The sequence below is a fragment of the Diadema antillarum genome, unplaced genomic scaffold (assembly GCF_040938485.1).
Source record: "Diadema antillarum isolate AM-2024a unplaced genomic scaffold, OU_Dant_1.0 seq00000382_RagTag, whole genome shotgun sequence".
Lineage (NCBI taxonomy): Eukaryota > Metazoa > Echinodermata > Echinoidea > Diadematoida > Diadematidae > Diadema > Diadema antillarum.
In genome coordinates this window covers 2,854,138-2,873,887 of record NW_027271380.1, presented here as the reverse complement: position 1 = coordinate 2,873,887, position 19,750 = coordinate 2,854,138, and the positions used below count along the sequence as shown (strand labels likewise).

At 37.7% G+C, this 19,750-nt stretch overlaps 1 protein-coding gene across 1 annotated transcript in view; it reads right to left on the bottom strand.

The window, feature by feature from the left end:
- The window catches only part of LOC139731614 (RUN and FYVE domain-containing protein 2-like), a 57,824-nt gene extending 45,737 nt beyond the window's left edge, over window positions 1-12,087 (bottom strand). Inside the window, exon 1 of the mRNA XM_071642504.1 lies at window positions 11,805-12,087. Coding sequence (XP_071498605.1) covers window positions 11,805-11,925 — 121 coding nt within the window. The 5' untranslated portion in view covers window positions 11,926-12,087. The remainder of the gene's footprint in view (window positions 1-11,804) is intronic.
- Window positions 12,088-19,750: the final 7,663 nt, after the last annotated feature.

Sequence of the window (19,750 nt, the reverse complement as noted above, 5' to 3'; positions counted from 1 at the left end):
AACATTTTTTGAATGCTTCCAAAAAATTACCTTCATCCTCCCTGTCATTTTTAAGAGCAAGTTTACATTCAAATTCAAATTCACATATCAAAGTATGTATATAACCACAATTAAAAGTATATACATACAGAGTATATTATATACAAATATCATATATACCCTATAAGGTTCCCCAATTGCATTTTCTCTATGCATAAAAAAAAAATCACATCATAATCCTTTTTTTTTCCAGCTGTCTGCATTCCTGTTGTCCATGAGTAATGATTTAAAGAAAAATCAGGCTTTCACGTTTCATGTGAGCGGTATAATGCAACATACACACGTACATACTGTAGACCCATGAATGTGACATTTCAGGCAAATTTCAAATAATTTGAATAATTAATTTGAATAATTAAAAAAAAGAGAGATGTAGGTATTATATTTCTATCTGCCACAACTACAGCATTCATATGGCATGTAATCTGTTGGCATTAGGAATGCACAAGTGCACTACATACAGTCCTTGTGTGTATCAATGCATACAGCTTATGTTGTGTTGCGTGTTGTATGTTTAATGTTATTTTCTATGATTATTTTCAACGTAATTCATTAATATACCTTTGTATTAGTGTGTAAAATGGACAAGAGTTATTGTGAAGCACATAGGGAACACTGATTTGTTATATGCACCTTAGAAGCTCAACTATTATCATCATTCCTAAACACTGCCCTAAAGAAAAGCAGAGTGCATATGCCACGGAGACTAATAACAAGCCATAAATTCAGAAACACTCTACAGTCTCAGCTTGTCATGCACACACACACACACGCTATGCTCTACACCTCAGAGGCATCTCTGCCATTGGTAATCACATTTGCACATACCACCAAACCTGCAGGATGATTTTATGCAAAGATATCCCTCCTAACACATGAAAGAACTAATGAGCGTATTCAAGTCGCACATCCAGTTATTTCACATTTTGAACATTATGACATACAAATCTGGATGAGTCTGATAAAATAGAAGTTTGAAGGCCATGGGATGTGAGCATCAGAGATGTGTCCTATTTCAAAAAATAGTGGGCACAACTGCATTTTAAAGACCAGAATCATCACTTCAGCTTGAGGTTACCAAATGGTATTAACTTCATGAGCTAGGAAACTATGTTCTTAATTATGGGGAAACTGATTACAAACAGCTCAATGGTTGCACAAAATGACATCTATTTCAGAACATTTCCTGTTAAAATGAAATAAAGTCTATAAAGAATCAAACAGGAATGGGTTCCACTTGTTAAGACCACTATGAACTAAAAAGGAAAGAAATTAAAGGCACTGAAGATGCATAGATATATTACCTTTGATACATTCTGATGATGAATAAAATGTTCTGTTGTAAAAAAAAAAAAATTTGTGGCATCCCTGAATATGAAAAACACAGAAAAATGAATGCACATGCCAAGCAGAAATACAGTCATATGACGTAGCTCAATGTTTAGCAGCACACACTGGATAAATCAACAGACAATTTACAACCAGTGCTCAAATTTTCAAAGAAATATCACTTTCATTTCACTATTGTTGTTTTGTTTTTCGCAAGCAACACCTCATGTAACCAAGGTCAAAATTGCTCATAGTGATTTTACAGAGAATCACATTGGTACACTAGCGTCCTATTGGTCCAAAACCGGTGGCACCATCTTCGGCATCTCCCCTTTATCAGCGCACTCATCTATAATTCAGGGCCAGAGACTATTGGTCTCAGTTCATCTCAAAATGGGCTGCAACGAATCTCAGGGCTCTCTCCTTACTGCTAAAAGAAAAAAAAAATGGTGTCGGGTTATACCGCGGATTGATAGCACAAAGTCTGATTAGATCTCGTGCTATCATCACACTCTCAACATTACCAAACACTTCATGACTCCATCAGTTTATGGATCAAAGCTCCAGTGTGCATAGTTTGGTTGAAATGAACAAAAACTTGAGATAATCTAGCTAAAATATTGGTCACAAATGCAAAATAACAACTATAGGCCTATTCTTCAATGAGAGTGACTATTGAGTGATTCTATGGGAATCTGTTTAAAGTTGCCATATTGGTCACATTGTTTCCACATTGTTTATTGTAGCATCTGCCTTTTGTAAAGAAAACTAGAAATGTCACCATGGCAACTGGAATGCCGCCACTATTTCACATCACTCTCCCTATAGGTCTATAGAACATATTGCAAATGTGAGACGATGGTTTCATATGATTAGCAAATAATCACTATCTGTATACACCACTTTTCATGACAATACTTGGAGCCGTTTTCATAACATTGACAAAAGCAGCCAAATTTTAGCATCTTTCCCTACAACATCACTATCCACAAGTTTGAACGCGTTGAGGACGGTTTGATTTTGCTACAACATGCATTTCCCATAGATGCTTGATTGTGTATACTAGGGACTCATCCTCAACGGGTTAAATTAACTGTACATTACGTTATTTCTGAGGTATATCTCTATATGGAGAAAAAAGTGTAATTTCACCATTTACATTTGACCTGAACTTTGACCCTTGACCTTCGACCTCATAACCCAAAGCCCTCCAAGAGAATCATTGTCAGGCAGCATAATGTACTAAGTTTCATGAAGATACCTTGAGCATTTTCCAAGATATGGCAGAAAAAGAGTGACATTTTAGCATTTTTACTTGACCTTCGACCTTTGACCCTATGGCCTAATACTTAGTCTCGAGCATCTCGACCTTGTAATACACAATACACTAAGTTTCATGAAAATAACTTCAGGCATTGTAGAGATACATTGTATGGGGGGACATTGTGAAATTTTAGTATTTGAACAATATACACGTGATGACCTTTGACCTTGAGCATGTGAGCCCAATGGCTGATAGGCACAACTTTGTCCACTCACACATACATTATGGAAACTTTCATATCGATACTTCAAACGGTGCTTACATCGTAAGTTATGCTGTCCGCAAAATCGATTATGGACAGATGGAGGGACGGATGGAAAAAATGGACGGATGGCCGGACAACCCACAAACATAATGCCTCAGGCGACACTTCGTGGTGGAGGCATGAAAACAAAATCAACAAAATTATCTTATTCTGCAACTACATGACAGGATGAATCTCCTCCTAATGAGTTGAGGTGACATACATGTACAAGTACTAACCTTTGTGGATTATTCATAGTTCTCTCAGACATGTCATACTACTTGTATGTACCTTCTAAAAACAATGGGAAAAGAATCAAGACCTAATTTGCATCAAGAACATCAAAAACCCAGTTCAAGGACTGCTCGCAAATTACGTATTTTGAAGATAGCTATACCTGATATCAAGGTTGGAATGATAAACATGAAATACACAGCTGAATGTCATTCCAAATCAAGCAACAAATGATATGAATTTGCCATGGAATTTACTTACTGTAAAAGTGGAAATTTTCGTGGTGTTGAAATTTTTGCGCATCTCGCGCAACCAGAAACTAGCGCGAAAATAAAAGCCCGCGAATATTTTTGCTTGCCACATTATGTTCCTGTGCATGACGTCTTGATTCCGCGGAATTAAAAACATGCGAAACTCTTCTGACCCGGCCAAGCGCGAAAAATTAGTCGCGCAAAAATATCCACTTTTACAGTATGTCATTTCCGTTTGAGTGAATTCACAGTTTTCAACACCACTCTTGATTTGTTTTCCTTGAAATCGACCAGACCTACTTATCAGAAGGACTGAATGCAAGACTAGACATTAATTTCCTGCATGGGCTGCCGAATGATACGCAACATGGAATGTCAATACAACCGCCACTTCCTTTCAGACACAGTCAATAATAAGCCTTTAACATGATTGCTCATTCATGTCCACTCTACCAGAGTGATGATGTCACAGCTAGCTGGAAGCGTTGCCATGGTGACCGCCCATCTGATTCTCGGCAAGGCTTCTGGTTGTAAACCAGCCAGTGGGGGAAAAAAAAAAGAAGAAAAAAAAAAAGAGGAGACGCAACTAGCATCTGCTGCATTTCTGATTTCTACCATTGTCTGGGGGCCAAATTAATTTCGCTGTTCTGATAGAAAAGCGCAAGCAGTGATACGGGGAGAATCGCGAACAGGCTGACTTTCTACCAAAGCAAAGCAAAACCAAGTACCTGCTTGTTGCAAGACATCCCTTATGATGATTTATGACAATAAAGAACTATTTCTCTTGAACATAAAACATGAAATCATACAGACTTTTCTCTTTCTTTCTTTTAATCTAAAGATGAATCTGCGGGATCCATTATCCCTGGGTTGTTATTCTATCTTCATGCCATCCCCTAATCATCTTTTTTTTTTTGTATCAAAGCTTTATCAAATCTAAAAATCATACTGCTACTCTGCCTTCACAAATTGTCCATAATGCCAGATGGCCAATAAAGCAAATACAGAATGCATTAAGCCATGTTGAAGATAAAGTCTACTGTCGCTGCTTGTATGCTCCCTAGCTTAAACTAATGGATAAACAAAAACCCCAGGACAACACACATTTGGTGTTGCTCCTCTACGAATACTACAAAATGCTCATAAAAGAATGTTTTGTTGTTGTTGTTGTAGCATGCTGTATTATCAATGTTCTTTTTTTCCCCCTTTTATGAAGCCCCATACCTCTCTCTTTTTTCCTTTTTCTTTTACAGCCCATTTGAAATATTGATTACCCCACACATAGAAGCAATACAGCATTGTACTGTAGAAAGAAAGATTGGATATACAGCGTACATGCTAATGGCTTTGTAAAATAAAAAATAATCTTAATGGTGCTGTTCAACTTTGGGAGCAGTGATATAAAAAAAAAAATGTTCAAGATATCACATTTGAAGCATATGTGTAAGTCTGTTGTATCACAAAACATCCTACCATATAAAATTTTCGCAATAAAAACCACAATTATAGAAGGTTTAGTCTGGAAACATTTTTATTATTACTATTGTTCACATTTTGTGCATTTAACAATATCTAACATTGATTATATGGACTCAAACTTTTACAGTGGTTGTTTCTATCCCTAACTCACATTTTAGAACTATTTTAAAGCACTAATGCTGGGTTTCTGTTTCATCTGCAAATGGTAAATTACATGCCTTTAATATGGCCCTGTCCAGCATACAACCAAGGACATGATGGTCTTTGGTGTCTTCTACAACAGATCTAAATCACTTATTATGATGTTAAATTAAACAACAATAAAGTATACTTCTGCTCTATATCGTATGAAGGATCAATACCCAAGCAGCATCTTAATCAGCTTCCAGATACAGCTCTTATAAGGTGCATCAAAATGCCACAATTGGCAACAGAATGCTTGTCATTATATTTCATCTTTCTCATTGAATTGATGATGATTAAGGATTGTTATACCATAAATAGCAGGGTTACTACTCTGATTTATCTGACTCTGTAGATAGATTCTGTTTCAATAAAACACTGTTTTGAATGAAAGCAGATCAGAGTGGCACAAGAAATCTAAACAAAGTTTTCTGAGAGATATGAAAGTAAGAACCATTCAACTACTTTTGTAACACAGCAATTCATGAGATGATAATATCTGCTTGGTTGACCACATTAATGACTGACAGTTGCAAATGTTACATGTGCAGCCATACTTGTTTGCTGGTTCACACTTATAGTAGGACACATGAGTTGTATCTGTGCAAAGCTCATGGGGGAAAACAAGTAATTTTACTGTCAGTTTACTGGAGTTGACCATTACTGATTAGCATAGCTTCAGTACACGTTATTAGCTGAAGGGCAATTCTATTCTAGGCCTGTGCTACTGTAGTTGTGGTTTTTTAATAAATGTACAGTGCAAAGTGGACAACAAACCAAGATCAAGAGGACCCGCGTTCGAATCCTACCCAGTGCTTTACGTCCTTGTACAAGATGTTTTTACCCACCATGTCCCTTTCGACCCAGGTGTACAAATGGGTACCTGGCAACGCTAGGGTAATAATGTCAGGGTCCTCTGGTAGAGTAGTGTCAACACTGGAGAGGCTACCCTGGATTAACAAGACATTATTATTATCATCACTATCATTATTATCATTATCATTATTATTATTATTATTATTATCATTGTTATTGTTATCATTATTATTAATATTATTATTATTATTATTATTTATCCATTCAATCAATAGAAGTACAGGTATATCTGAAGGCTGACTCCATTTTAATGTAGATTAGATTTGAATATTATAGGTTAAATCAGGATCATGTTTAATCATATTTGTGTTTACATATCTGTGCATATGAGTGTATGTCAATAAACATGTTTATTTGATTATTTTTTTTTAATACATGTTCTGGACTTGGCTTTACATACCCCTCTCCATTTTACTGCCAAAGTCCAAACTCTGATAAAATTTGTACAATCACTGCATTGTGTATGTGATTACACTTCCTTGTTGTTTCATAACAGCTAATGCTTTATAGCCTATGAAAATTGCGAGTAACAGGTATTTACCCTTTAAAGTGCTACCTTTTCTCTTACGAAGCACTGGTAAAGTAATTTGGAATCAAAATCTAACAGGCTACTTCAAAGATGCCAGGTAAAAATGCCAGAGGTAAAAATATCAGAGGTAAAAATGTCAGAGATTCCAGTAGTAATATCAGAGGTAAAACTGTAAAAAGCAAAAAAAAAAAGAAATTCAGAGATCAAAATGTTAGAATTAAAAATGTCAGATGTAATAATCATAGTGTCAGGCAAAAATGTCAGAGGTAAAAATGTCACATGTCGAAAATGCTAGAAAATCAACAACTGAAATAATAAGGACTGATCTTATTTGCATATTTCTTATGATATGGTACTTAGCTTATCGAAAAGTACATCTTCTGGAGTTCATCATTAATTGCGTTACAACACAACCGAAAGCACGTGGCAAACTACCAGACCATAATATTGTCTTCAAGTTATTATTAGTCAAAGACAGTTTAAGACCATGATATTGTTTTCAAGTTATTAGTAGTCAAGGATAGTTCTGTTATTCTTTGTTTCAAGTTTCATATGCGTAGGTCTGTCAACTGACTTCAAAGTGTTGCTTGAACTTTGTTTTGCACCATGTGATACTTGAACTTTGTCATAAAACATTTTGCCAGAGCGTATCATGTCTGCACATACTCTTGATTTTGATATCAGTTTTGTGACTGGCCTTGTTGTTGTGTTTGAAAGAAAGAAAAGAGAGAGAAAAAAAATTGGGGTTGTATACAACTAACAATTTGCACCTGAAAATACCAACATAAATCAAACATAATAAATCTTCAATGTATTAAACAAGAATATTAGATGTATACCATATGTCTCCACGAGGGAGCTCATATTGGACGTCTCCGCAAGGGAGCTCATAAGGTCTCCACTAGGGAGCTGATATTGGAAGTACTGCTCTTGCAAGGAGAAAATGAAAAAAATGAATATGAAAACCCAAATTTTAGAAAATAAGGTTGAACAGGTGGAAATCTAGCAAGTTTAGTTTTAAGAATATGCCTCATGCTGGTTCTTTGCAGTTGAAAACACATGAACATTAATTAGCACTAATGGTCTGCACCCTCATTTCTATCACATTTTGAGAAATTTAAGATTTCAAAGGCTTTTCTCTGTGACTGAATGACAGTACACAGTCTTCAATAGGCGTGTCTTCATCAGCCCGAAGTTCAAACTAGCGAGACTTTTTGCGGTCTTAGTAAATAGCCCGATACAGCGAATGTGCGTCTTCATCAGCTCGAACAGACTGCTTTGGGAAATTAGTCCGGAAATTAACGCATGCGCACTTTGCAATATTACTCTGCCTAGCTCGCGGTTCGAAAGTGGATTTCCCCGCTCAAAATCTCCTATATCACCGTATGTACGATACGACAACCAGGGAGGTGAGCGGTACAGCAAATTCTCTCCAAAGGGATATTAATAACGCTACTCTTTTGTCCGGTGAGGCATCTTATATGAAGTTAACAAATTGCAATGTTTAAACCAATCAAAAATACACACAATCTGCAAGAATTTTCAGCTAAGGAAGAAGTTTACAAAAAAACAGCTATTTAGTAGCATGCACGGCACTGAGTTATTTTAGGGAGGTGAGAGAAATCACCTCCCTGGTTTTAATGATGTCAACAACAGTGTAGGCCTATGTGATCCTGGATGAATACACCGTGCATGGGGGTAATGTACTATACACAATTACTAGCTTGTACATGCGTTTTCCATTGGCAGCTGGCTTACCACAAGCGTGGAGGGATCGAGAAAATTTCGGGCTGATGGAGACGCACCCCAAATAGCGCGCTATTTCACGAATTAACGCTCTAGTTGACGAACTAGACCAAGATTTGGGGGGAAATTTTCCCGATCAAATAGCGCGCTATCTGCGTCTTCACTACACAGATAGCGCGCTATTTTGACATCGGACTAGTTTGGTAACCGCAAGATAGCGCGCTATTTTGAAACTTCGGTCTGATGAAGACACGCCTAATGGGAGTCCAGAATGAATTATTGTTGCTTGTTAACAAGATATGCACAGAAAACTTAAAATCACAAGTACATAATTATCATAATGCAATGTGTGTGTGTGTGTGTGTTTGCTTGTGTGTATGCGTGTATAATTCAATTTTCATGTGTACCTGTTTAGAAGTATATGGGAGAGATTTACACTACACTACTAAGTAATATACATTTTAGCATAATTCTCTCATTTTCTTTACCTTTGCAGTTAAGTTCCATAAATTGTTAAGTGCAATAAGCCCTGGATTTTGTTAATTTATCTCCGACATATTTGCCTCTGGCATTTTCACCGCTGATGTCATTACCCATGACATTATTACCTTTGACATTATCACCTCTTACATTTTCATCTCTGATGTTCTTTACTCCTGATAATTTTATCTCTACCATTTCTACCTCTGACATTTTTACATCTACGTATTTCAAATAAAAAATTTCAGTCATATCGCAATAGTGTGGATTGCATTGCATGCTCCATTTGTCTTATGCAGGTATTAACTCAAACTGATCCCCCCCTTAGAAAAAAAAAATCCTTTCATTTGTATGGAATACGGATTTACTTTGTCTTAGAAAATGTTTCACATGTACTGCCTTCTGTATGCCTATCATGCAAATAAAAGAAAGGGGTTCTGTTTCTTTTGAGAAAAAAGAAAAGAAAAACACATTGACAAACATCTGTCTATCTATCTTTCCATCATTTTGCCCATCTATAGTCACTACAAAACAAAAGAGCACCAGTAAACATGCAACATTTAGTTTGCATGATCACATCAACTATTTTGTGGCACTCATCAGACAGCATGAGAGCAGACTCAGGCCCCACTGGAGTAGTTGGAGAGAATACATGTTTGACATTTAAATGCAAGACATTTGGATGACATTATAAAAGATTTAACATGATCGCCTTTCTTCTTCTTTTTTTTCTGAGGAAGAAGGGGACATGTGAGGGGAATAGTGTACATGAATTACTGTCTTTTTCAAATACTTCATTTGCCCTTAAAGGTTATCTGTAATGCAGATGTTTGTAGCTGGATAAGTTGCTGTACCACACACATGTGAGAGAATAATAGATGTCCCTCAGTTGTTGTTGTTGTTGTTGTTGTTGTTGTTGTTGTTGTTGTTGCTGCTTTAAGTCGAAAATTGTGAAATAGTATGAATTTAAACATGAACTGGGATCACCCCCATGAACAGGGTTGTGTTGATTAAACAATTACTATAGATATTATCAGAGGTACCTGATAGGCATTTGCTCTTTTAATAGCGAATGGTCACACGTACATGTAGCAATACAATGTAGTTGATAAACAGAGGACTCGCCAAGTTGCATGTCTTCCTAAATAACAAATATCATGGTTGGTTTTCAAGAGTGGAACTTTAGGTGCAGGTGAGTCAAAATTTATGTTTACAAGAGATCACATTTTATTACTAAATGAGGCAACTTTTGGATGGAAACATGATTGAACCAAAGCACAAGGGACTTCAATGATAACGTGAAAATGTCTGAAATTTGTAGTACAGAAAACCTTAGAATATCAGAGTTTGGCTTGTGACACAACAATCGCACTGACGTGAGAAGAGACATATGAAATAGTATGAAAACATTCATATCCTGTAGTAAAAGGATGTTTCTGACAAGATGATAAAATGTTCATAAACTGCAAACGTACTCTGTCAATACATACTTACAAAAGTAGATGCTGTTTGCTTTTCTGCACAAAGGGAGATACCTTCACTATCACAAGACTCCCTCTGGAATAAAACTGATTCAACCAATCAGAATGCAAACTGAAGAATGCTATAAATCTATGAATTCAGAGCAAAGGAAAGCAATTGATATTGTAGCTCACAGATGTATTTGAGCAATAGTAGTGGACAAGCGATACATCCAAACAGAAGTCAACAAACCATTGAAGACATGACCGTACTGATATTTGAAATCAGACTCATGCCTGAGAGACCCATGCAGTCCAGTTGAGTTCTTGGATACCATCAAGCGTGCATCAAATAACAAGTATCAGACAAAGTATTAGAAGTAGGGATGCTGCTGTCTCAGCTGCATGTACAAGGATTCATCTGCTTTGACTGCCCAGTCTGAGATGTGTAAGGTGTTTGTTTTTTGTAGTTATTGTGAAGTATTTTAGTTCAAATGGTGGTTATCACAGGGATGTGTTAGCATCTAAGATTGAAATATCATCTGAAACAATGGAGGGCAATATAGGTATATTGAATTCATTTAAATGGGATCCTATAATGTATATCACTGGGGTATCTGAAAACTTCAACCTACATAGCTCTGACAACTGTGATAGCGTGCAAATGGTTATGCGACTGTAACACTTGATATCATTCTTATGGTCTATCAACCAAGTGATGCCTTTCTATGGTCTACAATGCTCTTTCAGAAAGCCCTGTGATAATTATTACCACCAGGTATTCGAACACTGACAGGTAGCCAGTGCTAGAACTCAAACAAGATGGATACCTTCATCGATCATCTACAGCCTCTACCAGGATACATGTACCAGACTGAACTTGAACTCCGAATCTCACATTTCAGAGTCCAGAAAATTATCCACTACACCAAACAATATACACACACAAACACTCAGATAGAAAGATAGACAGGTAGATGGATGGATAGATGGATAAATGCAATAGACAGATAGATGGATAATTTATGGATGCACAGATTCATCTGTTTTCTATACACTGATCCGAGGATCGATTTGCGTATATAATATTACTGTGATGTCCCGCAAGGTGCTGCATCATGCTGCACTGGGATATTTATCATACATTCACCTATAAAGTGTGTGGGACACTGCAGAAATGGCGCATTGCGCTACCAATTACGATCAGTGCATAAAGAGACACAGTCTCTATGGTAACTGTGCAGTGCTTTAATACTTCTTTGATTCATGATTACCTGTCAGAATTCCCTCTCCCTTCCTTCCTCCTCCTCCCTCTCTCTCCTTCTTTCTCTTCCTCTTCTGTTCTCCTGGCACTCTCTCTCACTCATTCCATCCATCCCATAGCATTCTGACCTCTGTATCTGCCACTCCCCTTTTAGAAAACAAATGGGTGGACACACTTTTTAGTCAAACATTCAATTTCTACTTCTCTCCTTCCTCATCTTTAAATTGATGACATATGCTTCATATTCTTTCATAAAATGTTTAATATCATGCACAGCATTCAAGACAGTCCATCAACCATTATTACAATTTCTCCACAACCTTTCTCTGCAGTGACAACTGAAGGGGATTTGAACCATCAACATACCTTCTTCCGCCGGAGACTGGAGTTGGGGCGACATATTGAGATCCCCTAGCTCGCGCAAACACAGCCACTCCCCGTCCACTGACACGCGAAAGTTGCACAGATACAGAGTTTCAGACGTCATGTTTGCCTCCTCTGATGGGCCCTTGTGAAAGACACTATCCCAAGGCCTGGTGCGGACTGAATGATTTGCCTGGACTGCAAGGGAAACCTTGCATTGAAATCTGGAATTTTGATGGGCCTTTTCCTTATACTAACAACAATTCTACACTACATACAAAGTAAGGAGTGGTGTAGCAGCAAAATTCCAAAGCCTCGAGAACTTGGTGATCATACAGTACATGTATGTGGTGTATCCAGATGTTCTCTTTTCCGAGCAATCTCTATCCGATGCAAATGGCCGATTTTCGACAGGGACAGGGTTCTGACAAGCACGCAGCGAGGCAAAATAAATGGCCTCAAACGTCAAGTTGCGCTCATTCCTCTAGCCATGTGCACACTTCGTCTTACTCCTGAAATTTTTCTCAGCTTTAAAAGACTTGGTTATTGACTAACTGCACTGTCTGACAACAGCTGCATCGTACTCTCCAGTGAATGTGCCGATACGAGTTCTGCTTGTTTGGTTCAGATCTCCGATATCAGTTTTAGTTACTGTGCATCTTCACTGCTTTGACTGGTTTCTACTTCCTTGTGGCAAAAAGGAGAAAGTTCCATCATTCAACAACTGAATAAAGGGATGCTAAAGTTCATGGTTCTACTCGAGCCGTTACTGTATAATGCACCGGCATAATCACGAGGTGGGCGTCCCCTTTTTCTCGGTGAAACGTCACCTACCTCTTCAGCTGAACCCAGCGAATCTGGACAAGGACGGCAGCAAACCAGGGATGGTGGGACGGTAGCGAGTGAGAATGCATTCAGACTCATTCACAGGCAACCTCCATCCCACAGCTCATATGGTAATGTTTTCAGGCGACACGCCAAGTCGAAATAGGAGATGGGAAAAGCAACCTAGCATGCACACACTTAAACGCACACACATGCACACACACACACACACAAAACACACTCACAGATATGTAGACACAGACGCCAAAGCATGCCCACACACACACACACACACACACACTTCCACACACCCAAACACCTCCTATGGTGTATGAGTATCGCTCTTAAAATGCTGAGCTGGGAGTTTACTCCACATTAATTTCTTCCTGCTCAAGCCACCTTCCACTCAATACACAGCTCTAATTCACATTTTCTCACTAATGATGATTAGTACATCTGATGAAATATCCCCCCCCTAATACACAATTCATTCTCCAACTGCAACTCATTATTTCCTTCTCCTATTCATTTTTGGCCTTTTATAAATGGTACACATAGACGAGGTATTGGGAAATTTGGTATGAAAAAAAAAAGCAACATTGTATGTGTACAAAACAAGCTAAGTTTTCTTGCAACATTACACTTCTGCTATTGTAATCGCTCTCGTCTCATAGTCATTCCCCACTAATGTAGTATGAAAATTGAAAGTGCAAGCTAAACTCCTTGACTGGACTTTTGATATTCACAAGAGTTTTAATCAGGAAATTCCTTCTGACTTAATGGCTGTGTTAATTGCTGCCACTCATCCTACTGCAAATGATTTGGATAATTTGGAATACTGTCAATTTTTTTTTCTTCTGTTTTTCTTTTTTTCATCTACATCGCAGCTTTGACTTGTACACAAATTTGTACATTCTACGGTCAAGTAATTGTCCAGGAAAAGAAGCATAAGCTACTGTATACGCTGTATATTTTGCAAGGTCTTTATTTTTGTAAATTTCGCATGTCAGTTGCTATTTGTAGATTTTTAAACACATGAATATATGAACTCTGATCCCGCCATGAATGTGCCATGTATGCATGCATTTCTCCAGCCAGCCCTGTACTCCAAGGTCACGAATTCAATCACTCGAAAAATTGTCGAAAAGTCCCGATTCGCAAAATATTATACTCGCTATATGTATGGCGTATACATTATGACATTGTACATTAACATACAGATGCACCACCTCGCTACTGCTTCTCTTCTCATGCAGTCATTTGAATACATTATGCTGTGGGGGTGCATTTTGTCTATAGCTACAAGGGAAAAGCAAATTACCACTTTCACTGCAAATTGCAGGTACATGTCCATTTCACCGGGACAGGCTATAGATATCTAGGTTGATCCATCACATATCTAATGGAGTGCGAAATTAGAATATCACACTCGCTAACCATAGCACACATGTCTTGAATAAACCACAGTGCTTCCTCACTCATTTGCCACATCCAAATTACAATTTTTATGTACTCCCTTGTCTAGCCCACGACTACACTTGTGAAAACAGCCCAGAAAAGAGCGAGTGTAAAGAGAGAAGAAATGGAATGGAGGAAGGAATAAAAGGAGATGGAGAGAAAAGGAGGAGTGAGGGAAGGAGAGGAGGAGAGAGAGAAGGAGAGGGAGAGGGAGAGAGAGAGAGAGAGAGAGAGAGAAATGGGAGGGGCTGAGGAGGGAAACACAATTCTATACCAGTGGAGAGTGCATGTGTGTGTCTCAGTCTCAAAACTACAGTTGTATGTTTGTCTGCATTGTCACCTTCCAGTTTTACAACACAGCAACCTGCTTTTCTATTAAACTCACAGCACACAAATATACGATATGACTTCATGCTTTTACATGATCTACTCACTGTTCATTTTACAAGCTGTGTACCACAAACTGGCCCTAATGGGTTAATAATCTCTATGACATGCACAGACACAAATGATTCCACTCATTTTTTTTTTCTTAATAAATAGAGGTTTTGCCAAAGGAATATGCAATGTTTCATTGTTTATAAGTCATCATGGTCTGATTTGATGTCAGTATTGTCTAGGGCAATTTGTGTGTGTGTGTGTGTGTGTGTGTGTGTGGTAAACACAACAACAATATGCAATCTACACCTTAATGCAACTGTCCTGAACAAGACATTTATACCAATACCATGCTGGCTAAGACTTGGATAATGTGTCACATAATAGGAAAAAAAAATGTAAATGGAGTCTTCTTTCACCGACTCTATTGATACGTGTAGCATGAGAGAATATGGGAAAGATGTCAGATTACTGGAAAAATGGTGTCATCATTATGGAACAATTCTCCCCCTCAACGTAAGATGTATTACAGATTGAAATGAATTCAAAGCTAAGTTAAAAACTCATCTTTTTGTTAATTGTTGATTATGTTAATAGTGAAAATACAGAAATGTTTGAATGATTTTTGTTTCATACATTGTATGTACACGCATAGAGACTATATATATGCGTTTCTAAGAACTGATAACTTATTATCATCATTATCATTATTAATAATAATACATGTAGAACACAACTACACTGCACACATACCATTCATACCACCATACACCCACCCACCCCCCCCCCACACACACACACCATACAAGCAAAAAAAAAAATCTATAAATATAATAAACCCCTATTCCAATCTAGATGCATTGCAATGACATGCAGCATGTGCTCATCTTACCATGATGTGAACGCCTTACAACCTCTGTAGGTACAACAGGAAAGGATGGTCTCTAATGTTTACTGACAGCAACATTCATGCACCATTAGAATCACTAATCCTGAATAACATTCTTTTGGCAAATAGCACTAATTAAACACTTAATCTCATGGCATTTACATCAACCCCTCTCTCTGCATTAACATTAACATTAACAAAAACAACAACAGCAGCAGCAGCACCATCACCAGCAGCACCAGCAACAACAACGACAACCACTGCAAAGAAAGATACAGATCCCATGTTTAAATCTGGTGACAGGACTGTAGGTACCAAGCAAATGCACACTTGTATGCTAGAAAGGCATGAGTGCAAGCTTCACAGGGAGTCCGGGTGTACATGGTGTGTGTCCTTCTGCTTCTTAGCTGATCATGCAATACACATGAGCAAAGGTTGAGTGGGGAGTGGCATAAACTCATGTACATGCATATAGTGTAACATAATGCATAAATCAAGCAGTTTTTCTGAAACTCATTCAAAGGTCAAATTGAGAATAAAATACATCTACACTTTGTTGTTGTGCAAAAGGATACAGACACAGACAAAAAAAAAATGACAGAAAACACTGGGGCAATTCATTGTACTTGTGCAATCACAGAGATACAATGTAGCACTAGCTGGTGTGTTTGCTTGGCTGGTGCAATTTCTACCTTTACCTCTCTCTGAGCTGCAAAGATCACACCACAAATCAACAATATTTGCCATGAGTTGGTGCATTGCAATATAGATTCAGCAGTTCCATGACATTTGCTCCAGCGACAATTGCTCCCATGAAATATCTGCACGTTAGGCCAAATAAAAATTCTACCCACAAACATTTAATAACCCTAAAAACCTAATAATCACATCAAATTAAGAAAAAGATACCCTATCACAACCCTCCCTCTTTTAAAGTCATTGCAGAAAATAAGACCAGAGCAATTGTTGTAGTGCTGAGCAAATGTTGTATCACCAGATTCAACACACCATCATAATTTCTCTAACTCACCTGATGATATTACTCCTGTATATATTTCAAACAGAAGTTATGGCTAGAAACAACCTTTTCCATACAAAATACAGGTACATGTACGTACAGTGATCTGCACAATGAAGTATAGCCAGGTGCCCGCACCTCGTCAGGGGCCCTAATACCGTCACCCCGCTTAAAATCGTTTTGAGCGCACTGAACAAAAATGTATGCCCGGGACTGTGTTCTGTACGCTTGAAACTTGGCAGGACTACCATAACCAAGCAAATTGTGGTGAAAACCGAACAGTTTTTCGCGAAAATCTGAAATTTTAATAGGGCTATAGGAATACGTGTTATATGTCACCCGCACGCATCTTTTACGTGTATGTCTATGGGAACATCACGGTCACCCGCACACGTCTTTTACGTGCTAAGTCTATGGGAGAGCGGGTGACGAGTTGCGGGCCCCTTCCTTAGCGCGCAACTTTTTCGCATCGTTTGCCTTTGACGACGATAGCTGCAAATTTTCAATATCGATCAGTGAACTTGTGATTCCATTGGAATTTTCAGCATTTTTCTTGTATGTGAGTTGGATTTCAAAGAATTTCAGTGGCGAAATGTGATTCAATTATGGGCAAACATTAACTATGACGAGGTGCGGGTCACCCAAGTATACCGGTAGTGGAAATAATAACTCCATGAGCTAATTTCACATCTGAAACATATTGTATTAAGTAACATGATCACGGAATGCATACAAATTATAATATGCATGCTCTGTCTCATACTCCTTTATTCCCCCCCCCCAAAAAAAAAAAAAAACATACATGATAAAATGTATGGTAAACATAATGATGCATGGTGTACATCACTGTCAAGCTATCAGTACAAGAGAAAATGTGTTTGACTTTGTAAGTCACACAATGTTCTGTACAATTGTAAGTGAGTGAGGAATATCACAGACCATTCCAGCATTTTGAACAAACATAAAACTAGGGCAATTCCAGTGTTGCACTGGTCAACTGGGATTTAAAGTAAAAGATGACATTTCAGCTAAATTTTGATGAACTTTGATCTTGGCTTTTGACCTTTCATGCCTGTCATCCAAAGAGACTGATTGTTTTATATTCATTTCTACCCTTGTGCACCTGGTAAATATTGCTACTGAACATTCCTAACTGAAACTTTGATTAAAGAATGCTAGATTTATGCCATATTACTCAATGGGGTACAATGACCTATGACCTACCCAAAACAATCATTTTCACAAAAATAATTGTCAATTCACTTGTGCCCAGTCCCCCAATTTACATAATTACTGGGAATTCATAGCTAAAGTAGCAGCTGGAAATAACATTTTCCCCAAAAAGTACAGTGACCTCTGACCTTGACCTTTCAACACTATCATTTCATGCAAATAGCTGTTTGTTCATCAATACCTGTTCAACAAAGTTTTAGTACCACTAGATATGCCTGGATGAAGTTACACCTACACGTAGATTCAATTGTATACAATTTCCCCTAAAGTTCACTGACCTTTGACCCTAAGGAATTTTACCACAAATCAAATTAGCACCTCATGCAGTATAATGGTCCAGGCACCATGAAATTTTCCTGAATGTTTGTTTGTATATATATATCACAATGATAAGATCTACAGTACATGTACATAGTGTAGGTAAGATGGACAGACAGACAGACAGACAGACAACCAAAAAATATAAGGCCCCTCAGTCCTTCTGGTGGAGGCATAGTAATGTTCACTGCCATGGAGTACCTATATTATATCAGAGACCATATGTTACAAATTCTCCTAATAAATAGAATTATACTAGAGATTGAAAATCTGGGGTATCATTCATGTGGAGTATTAACTTGAGAACTGCGCACTACAGTACAACCAAAAGCAACAGGCCTTTGCATGTGTATGGAATACATGTCTTCCCATCATGGAACACAAAAATGTAAATTTGAGTTAAACACAGCAAGAAATGTGCCCAGTAGAGTTTACACAAAAAATGTGACAAACTGGCCTACAAACATCTGAACACTGAGGGCAGAATCACCAAAAACTACAGGAACTTAGCATGACCAGCCATACACAGGCAACATGTATAATTAGCAACTTTATGTTTATCTGGTTTGGGTGGCTCTCCCAGGGCTGTAAAAGATGGATCAATGAGGGCAGCACCACCAAAACTGTAACAAAACCATAGCTCTCCCACCAATAATAGATCTCTACATATCTATGCAAGTAAACTTGTACAGGAGCTTTTAGAGCATGTATAAATTATGTACACAATAGGATCTTCAAAATTTCACCTAATGCCAGGCAATAAAAGTTGAAACACTGTGGGTGCTGCCATTAAAAGCATTAGGTGGCCAGATTTTTTTCACAAGACACCTCCAGAGCAAATTTTATGACATCAGGTACTGTACGAGCTGAAATTTTCGCGTACAGATATTTTCGCGAATTGCTGCTTTGAGGACATTTTCGCGTGTTATCAATTTCACGGTTGCGAGGGTCTAACTTAAATTAGTTATTTGCGTGTTGTTATTTTCGCGGTTCAAAGGCGATTCGCGAAGATCGCGAAAATTTCAGCTCGTACAGTAAACAAATGTGGCCAGTATAACATGCATACCCACCTTTAATTTCATGCTAAGCCATACTTTCTGCAAGGACATTCTGTATTTATGATATGCCATATATTTTGCAGAAATGATATTGGAACTAGTCGGGAAAATTGACAAGTGGTTAATTCACCATCAGGAACCACTGTGATCAAATGCAAATTTAAAATACTCTTTTTCTAGAGATAAGTTAGTGAATTCTAACATAAAAGACAACCTACTGGTATGCTGTATCTGTGCTATCACAGGCAATATGTCATGCAAGTTGTAAATTTCAAGAATATTAGTCCTTAATTGAAAATTTTGCAGAAAAAAACAAAAAACACATATCACTGTTGGGGTGACAAAACCTCCTATCTAAATAATGTTAATTCTTCAAGAGAGCATACACTGTAAAAACATGGCAACAAACTGGATCGTCTTTCTTTTGACACACTGAAGTGGTTTCATTTCTGGGGTGAAACACCTAGGATTTGGACAGGACATCACTAGACTGATCATCTCACAATTATTCTAAAAAAGTAATTTTTACCAAAAAAGTAAGATATGAGTGCTGGGACAATTTTGCATCCATTCACCATTCACGGTGATCAAATGTGGTTCAGAGTGTTCAAGAGGACTAACACAAGAGGGCAGTATTGCTACTTTGTCCTTTCACTAGATGCAATGTAGTTATTGGGATCCTGTCACTACGTCAAACATTGTCAGAGCATAATACATCTTCTGAAACATACATTCAAAAGTGTTCATACAAATATTTCAAGGAGACAAGACA